We start from the raw sequence: 8,521 nt of genomic DNA, 5'->3' as shown, positions 1-8,521 counted from the left end.
GTAACTAATTACCGAACGAATATAACACGAGTTATGAGTTGCAACGTACCATCGAAAAGATACGGAAGCGTATTAGGACATGGTAAAAATAAAATTGTCTTTAAACTTTTTTCTAAGTCGATATAAGACATTTAAAATCTGAAAATTTCGACTTCAATTCGAAATTTCTAATTTCAAAATCTGAAAATTTCGACTTCAATTCGAAATTTCGAATTTAAAAAATCGAAAAATTGAAATTTATAATAATTTCGACTTTAAACTCGAAATTTTGACTTTTTTTAAAACTAGACATTTCTACGTTAAAGAAGCACTAGCTACGAGATATAGAAAAAATAAGAATGACAGAAAAAAAAATTAGGATTTTGTTTTTGGTCAATCATTAATTGAAATTGTGAAAAAGTGAAGTAAAAATCAATTTTTAGCAATCAGTTTGGTTCAGTTTTGTCAAAATAAGCAAAGAAACTTTGCTAATGAAATATCATCACTAGCAAGTAAATCATGACATCTGTTTTCATGTGAACTGTAATTAAACCTCTAAGCTAGAGATGGGTTACACATGAAATAGGCGCAATCAGCTAGTAAGAGGGAAAGAATGTTAACAATTAAATGGGAAACAAGGGTAATTTTTAAACTTTTGATTGACTTTTTCGTTCTACAAAAACTTATTATCCAATTGAGAAATTTCCATTTCTAAGTAGCAACATTCCAGCAGCACCGGCATACGGGGTATATATCTCCCAATGGATACGATATTCCTGTGCTTGCATTTCATATCATGATTTTCTTGATAGAGGGTTGCTACTTACAATGAAGCTATTAAACCAAGAGTTTTAAATGGTGAAGTTGAAATCATCCCTTCGTAAATTTTACGGACGCCATCACGAGTTGGTTGACCGTTATGGAATAACCGTTTCACAAATAATATCGGATATTTTCCTTACGTCGTAACTACAATCCCCTTCCCTTTCATGAATGTGAACTACCTAATAAGCCTATTTACCGGATTTTACATCACATTAGCAACACGACGGGTGCCACATGTGGAGCAGGATCTACTTACCCTTCCGGAGTACCTGAGACCACCCCTAGTTTTTGGTGGGGTTCGTGTTGTTTATTCTTTGGTTTTCCATGTTGTGTCATGTGTACTATTGTTTGTATGTTTGTCTTTTTCATTTTTATCCATGTCGTTGTCAGTTTGTTTTAGATTTATGAGTTTAACTGTCCCTTTGATATCTTTCGTCCCTCTTTTATTCTCATACAGGAAAAATCGATTATTAAGCTATTGTTTTTAAGGAATGACTGTAATATTTTTTCTGTCTCTGAAGAAATAACATAAAAAAATTGGTGTACACCGAAAAACACGCATAGCGGGTTATTTAACAGTGTGCACCACATATTTTATGTTATTTCTAATAGACAGAAAAAATATTACAGTCATTTCTTATAATTTAATTCTAAATTCCATTTTAAACCGTAGAATACCATGAAAAAACGTTGTTGACGTCACGGTTACATGACTCAATTATGTCTATGGGCTGATAACAAAATAACGTCAGCCAATCAGAAACACATCCAAAATTAAATTATTAACCTATAATATGAAATCAAACAGACCTAGCTAGAAATGTCCAATTGCACGACTTCAATATCTACTTATATCTATGTTTATATTTACAACGGAATATATAACCGTCGACATTCTTCGGAAGGACACATTGATTGTTAATTAGATGGAGTCTAGACTAAAATGCACACGAAATGCTGATACATAATTTCGAGTTTATGCATCGTAAAATAATTTAATTTTGGATGTAACGCGTCGCGTCTTCTGATTGGCTGATGTTATTTTGTAATCAGCCCATGGACATAATTTAATCATGTGACCGTGACGTCATTAACGTTTTTTCGTGGTTTTCTACGGTTTAAAATGGAATTAAGAATTAAATCATAAGAAATTACTGTAATTTTTTTTTCTGTCTATTCAAAAGAACATAAAAAAAAGTGTGAACATGAATTTGACAGGTAATGCCTCTTTTAGATCGTAAACTCAACTTTAGAAGGCTCGAAATTCTTATTCTAATTTTCAATTTAAGGGACGGGACTTGTAGCTACGAAAATTGAAAAAAATACATTTTATAGACAAACAAGCGTGTCAGCTTTCTATCGAACAATCTGGATAGTGGAGAACAGATTTGATCACCTTAAAATTCATGACATTAAACATATTACATTTTTAAATGTATACAATCCAGCATTCTCTTTCCTTGTTTTACCGTATGAATTTGTTTGTATTTTTTTGGTTTATTCCTTGTTATTGATATTGGATGAGTACTAATAAGGTATGTAGGAATGTTAATCCAGAAAACGCATTTTGTTCTGCTGTTGTAATTCTATTCAAAAACAGATCTCTGAATGTATAAAAGATTGGTGTATTTATAACAAATCTTAAATGAACAGTGTCTGAAAAATTATTTCCGACATTTAACAATCTTTATTTTGATATTGAGAGTTCACATATGATTGACATAACTGGTTGAATATATCTAATCACGACATTTTTGAAGGCCATCTTTTACTGTAGAAAGAACAGAAGTCAGCGCTTTAAACAGATGTTTAGTCAAACATCTTGATGATCCAGCTATGAATCGTTCTTTATATGGAGTTTGTGAAGTTTTGGTATCCAGTATATATAATAACGGTAGATTTAATTCGTTTTCTGTGATGTTAATACCATGAAAAAGGGATATATTTTTATTTTGTAAAATTTTATCCTTTGGAAATGATGTTAAAGAACATGTTGGATTGCAAGTTATGCTATTTATTCCAAGCTCTTTTGTGAGACATAGCAAATTAAATAACGGTTTTTACATTTGTAAACCCTTGTGCTCATAGTAAATTAAAATTAAGGTTAATAATATTTTTGATACGGTAAATAAATTGTAATAACACGAACAGCAACCATAAATTAGACATTCATCTGCTATAGAACAAAATTAAAGAACTTCTAACTAATGTTTACATCACTTCTTCTGCTTTGTAAAGTCAGAACGCTCATCCTAGATCATTTTTGCATGAAATAGGGTATTGTAAAAATGTAAGTGAATTATTTTCAGGTGTAATTATAAACTTCAGGAGATGAACCATTATAATAATCTATAAAACGGAGACATATATTTCCTTAATAAGAAAAGCATTGTAAACGCATCACAAGAATTTGTTGTAATAATTGAGTTTAACTTCACTTCCATTGTCAATCACGTTTTCACCTTCATTATGTCGTCAGTTTGCCTGTCGTCAGTTTGTCATAAATCGCAAAAGTAGTTTGACCGACGCGTTAGTAACCTGTAAGAATTATTGCACTTTAACATATTCCATACCGTAAATCAGAGGTTTCGTTCTCTACCATGTAATGAAAAGACCTGTATTTACTTATTTAAAATGATGTAATTAGTTACACATTGACTAGGATGAAATATTGGAGAATCATAAGTCCTTCGTGGCTTCAATGAACATTACATTGAACAATAATCGGAGAACTTAACTTATTTGTATTGGATACCTTAGCTTAAAAACATTTTGTAGAAACAACGGTTCATTGCTGGCTCACATGCATGTCGGACCAAAGAATTTTTCATTAGATTGATAAAAATTTGAACCTGTATACTCGTTTGGTGGTATTCTAGATCTATATCTTTCTCTGAAATTAGTTTTATCAAAACGTTCAATTTTCAACCCTGTTTACAACTGTTCCCCATGTGAAATTTGAAAATCGTCTAAAAGAAATAACCCACAATGCTTCACAGTTGTTACCCATTGGTTTGATGTGTTTGATGATTTTAATTGCCATTTGATGAGAGACTTTCCTTTTTGAATTTTCCCCGGAGTTCAGTATTTTTATGATTTTACTCTTGACAACATAAAAATGGTAGCATACGATATAGATTAAAAAAAATGGGAAACTTTATTCGACATTTTTTTCAAATGAACAAACCAGTAATACACATAGAGAAACACGTCAGCTGGAGTTACTTATGGACAACATAGTTGTTGGATTTGGAGGTAGAATTTTGAACATATATTTTCGGCATTCTCATGAGAACGAAATGTGCGCCTCTCTTATTTTCATATATACCTGAATTCCTTCAGACACTTGTCAAAAACAAAAAAGATCAAAGGAGCCAGATCATTTATTTCACAATCAGATATATTGATGATGCTCTTTCCATTAACAATCCAAACTTCTCTGATTGGGTTCCATTAATATATCCATCAGACCTAGAATGTAAAGAAACGACAGTTACGGTTTCCTTTGCCTCATTTATAGACTCATATCTCGAATTTGTCATAAGTGGTCATCTCAGTGCCAGAAACTGTGACAAACAAGACGATTCTTATTTTGAAATTACAAATGTTCACTACCTTAGTAGCAATTTAACAGCTTCACCTGCATATGGGATATACATCTTCCAACAAATTTAGTATTCACGATCTTGCAGTTACTTCTCATACTTGGTTGTCTTGAAGTATATATTTCAGGTAGTGGCGTCGTTTAACACCTTATTAACGTGTCTTATTCTTTTATTTATCTTTGCGTATTCATAACTTTTACAGTCTATTTTGGGTTATATCTATTTGAAGTGGCACGGTACTTATACATCTCGTCATTGTCTCATTTTGCTATTGTAAATTTTTGTATTGTTGTCTGTCATTTTTGCTCATGTTCTATGTTTGTGTGCTTTTTTTTCTCGGACATATTTATTTATAGTGACTAAGATTATAACACAACGTTGACTGCTGTACTCATATTTTTGACTTTTTTCCTAATAAGTCAGTTTGTTTTGCTCACACATCGTTGTCAATATAATGAGGTATTATGCGACTGTTATACAGGTGAGAGGTTTTGCTCGTTTACATAAGACTAAATATTGATGTCAGTGTAAATATTGATTTTTTTTTCTGGTGGAAACATGGTCTACGATACAGATTTAAACTTAATCCAAGCCGTGAAATACATAAGCACCAATCAAGGCATCTATTACAAGGTAGGAAACAACTAAGTCATCTATTTTCTGCAAATTGAAGATTGATATCCAGTAGTCATGAATATCAATAATGTGGTCATTTTTATAAATTTCCTGTTTACAAAACTTTGAATTTTCGAAAAACTAAGGATTTTCTTATCCCAGGTATAGATTACCTTAACCGTATTTGGCACAACTTTTTGGAATTTTAGATCCTCAATGCTCTTCAACTTTGTACTTGTTTTGGCTTTATAAATATTTTGATATGAACGTCACTGATGAGTCTTATGTAGACGAAACGCGCGTCTTGCGTACTAAATTATAATCCTGGTACCTTTGATAACTATTAACACTGCTGATGACCCCTCTGCATGATAAGCATCCATAGGAGAGTGGCGGGAAGGAAAAACTAAAAAGGATGCATTAATATGAACCAACAATAACATTACAAGAAGGCAGTAGCGTGAAGTTGCATCAAGAGTGAAATATTTCTCTTTTCAAAACGATAAAATTATTGTTTTCTGATTGATTGCTGCTTGAACTACCAGGATAGAATCACATTAGCATGAATATAAATAAAATAGTAATACAAGTTATTCATTTTGTTAAATATATTCTAATACCAATGACGTTCTTTTTTTATATATTGAACAAGCACGGTCTGTCTATTCAATTTCGCATACACGTACATTTCCAGGACCGTGAAATGTTAACAAAAACCTGTTACTATCATTTTTAAATCGCATTACCCACAGTTGGTCATTCATTGTACTGCATATATCGGATAAAGGGATGATTCTGACGAGCTCTCCAGCAGAGGTTAGCTGATGAATGTTTTTGGATTGATGCCCAACAGCATAAACATTTCCATCATAGTCAATAGCCTGACTAAACGGAACTTTTAAAGTTTCACTTTTGTAATCGAAACTTTTTTCAGTGGTCGATTCCTGTCTAATAGAATTATTGCCATTCGCATAGATGTACTTAGTTGACTTGTAACAAGTAACAAATGGTGTATTTGCATTCGTATTACAACATCTAAGTTTTGCACCGGTTTCAGAGTTCAACCAAGAAATAGTGTTACCTTGAGCGGTAATATATTCATCTCCAGTAAAACACAATCCCCACACACTAACACCAACGGTCAGTGTTTTCAATAATGTCATTGTTTCAACATTGATTTCAAAGATCGTGTGTGGGTATGATGACACCGCAACATTTTCTTCATTTACTTTAGTAATGTCAGTTGGTCTATAAACAAGATCTAGTTCTTTCTTCTTTTGTCCGTTGGGACTATGGCTAACTATCTTCTTACTATTATAATCTGTTATGATTATATCATCATTAAAGAATATTCCACTTATATTCCCTCCGCTGATATTAATTGTAAATATAACTTTTATTTTTCCTTTGTGTAGATCTGTGGTTTTTATCCCGGGGATGGTAGCTCTTTGTTCTTTCAGAATCAAACTTCCAAGAGTGTCTACTTTTTCAATATTATTTCTAGCTTCTATTTTTACTGATATTTGTCTTATTTTACTAACTTCTTGTGACATATCCTCCTCTAACTGCGGTAGTTTACTTAATATGTCTTCCATTGTAACCAAACATTGCAATTCAGATCCTTGAAATAAACACGCCTCAAAAATATTCTTCCAGTTGTTAAATGTGCTATTCAGTGCTGATAGTACTGTTATTTCATCATTCAATTTTAGAATATTAGATTTCTGTGTGTTTCTCACTTCGTCTTTTAATTGTTGTTCGATTTTATCTAAATGTCTATTGAATTTTTCCCGTAAGTTACCTATTTCTTTCTGAATAGCTTCTATTTCGTTTTCAAATGTTGCTATGTTCTGTTTGCGATTTTCAATAACTTTGCATGACTTATCGCTCAAATTTTTCAACTTATTCATAAGATCACGTGCCATTGTAGATTCTTTAACGCCAGATACAGCTTTATCTATGGTAACGACCTCTGTGCACTTTCTATGATGGACAGTGGCGCAAATAGTACAACATGGTTTTGTATGGTCTTTGCAGTATATTTTTAGTCTCTCGTCTGGATGTTCGTCACATGTGATAGCTCCAAACAAATTTAAGGCATTATTATCAGTATTTATATCTTTAATAGGAACGATTCTATGGTTTCGCGTTATTTTGTATGCTTTGTGATGAAACTCACAGTTTTCACAATATGCCTCCTCACAAACCGTACAAAAGGACACGGCATTCTGAGATAAATTTCTGAAACTGCAAGCATCACAAAGCTTCTCTGATGTTTTCATTGCTTTTCTATCTATCATTGACATAATCAAATGGTTCAATGGTAATTGTTTTGCCCATGTTTCTGAGTTTTCTGCATTGTCAACAATTGAAACAAGGCGTCTACATACAGGACATTTGAAACCTATTGGTTTCTCCTCCTTGTTAGTCGAATTGATATAAGTGTGAATACATGCCTCGCAGAATGTATGAAGACAGGGTAAATACTTGGGGTCTTTGAAGGTCTCAAGACATATAGTGCACGTTAATAAATCATCAAAGTTGTCTTTAAGAGATTCCACCTTCACAACTGTCGAAGTCGCCATTTTGTAAAGTATCAAACTTCCCTGTTCAAAGTAACACCATACGAAGATTATTTTTAGATATACATGTAAACTATATTTAAGTTACGGTGATCATACAGCGATAATAACTGAAAAGGTGTTTTTTCTATTTTTAATTTGACCGCATATTTGAAAAATGGAAATAACTTAAATAAATGGCAATAAAACAATAACTACTGTAGAAACATTGATAAGTGGAATTAATTTTCAAACATTAATTATTTTTTTAATCCATATCTTTGTAACGAGTTTACGGGACCTTAAAAAATGGTTAATAAGGAAAATAGTCTCAATAGAAATTTACCGGTGTTCAAATCTCGTAAATTGCTTAGGAAGAGACACACCAAGGGAGCAGACAGAAAACAAAGGGAATTGCATGGACTCGGAAACGATCAGAACTTGGTGCATCCACATCGTGAAAGAAAGGCGACAGATACAAAAGGGAAACGAACAGACAACTACCTGGCAAAAAAAACCCGTCTCCTGTTAAACATTCATACCAAGCCAGGCGAATTCACACTCAGTTAAAATGTCATAATCGGTAATAGGACACAAGCAGACAACTAACTTGAAGATTAGTTGGTGACCTTCTGTTGTTGTTTTTACTATGGTCGGGTTGTTGTCTCTTTGATACATTCCCTATTTCCATTCTCAATATTATTAACTAAATAAAAGTATCTTGAAATCTAAGAATGTAAAATATGTTGCCAGTGAGTTGAAACACCGACACATCGTATCGGTTAACCATTGTAAACATTGTTAATTCATGACCCCACGCCTATTAATGACGCCCCAGTGGCGGATCCAGAACTTTTCCTAAGGGGGGCCCGTTGACTGACCTAAGAGGGGGCCCTCTCCAGTCATGCTTCAATGATTCCCTATATAATCAACCAA

The 8,521-nt window shown here is 32.8% G+C and overlaps 1 protein-coding gene across 1 annotated transcript; it reads right to left on the bottom strand.

The window, feature by feature from the left end:
• Positions 1 to 5,686: 5,686 nt before the first annotated feature.
• LOC134689729 (E3 ubiquitin-protein ligase TRIM45-like) lies at positions 5,687 to 7,633 on the bottom strand. Its single transcript, XM_063549696.1, has one exon. It carries the CDS (start codon positions 7,607 to 7,609, stop codon positions 5,687 to 5,689), a length of 1,923 nt encoding a protein of 640 aa, XP_063405766.1. The 5' UTR covers positions 7,610 to 7,633.
• Positions 7,634 to 8,521: the final 888 nt, after the last annotated feature.

The sequence above is a fragment of the Mytilus trossulus genome, chromosome 11, assembly GCF_036588685.1.
Source record: "Mytilus trossulus isolate FHL-02 chromosome 11, PNRI_Mtr1.1.1.hap1, whole genome shotgun sequence".
NCBI lineage: Eukaryota > Metazoa > Mollusca > Bivalvia > Mytilida > Mytilidae > Mytilus > Mytilus trossulus.
The sequence above is the reverse complement of the archived record's forward strand: the minus strand, read 5'-3'. Positions and strand labels throughout refer to the sequence as shown.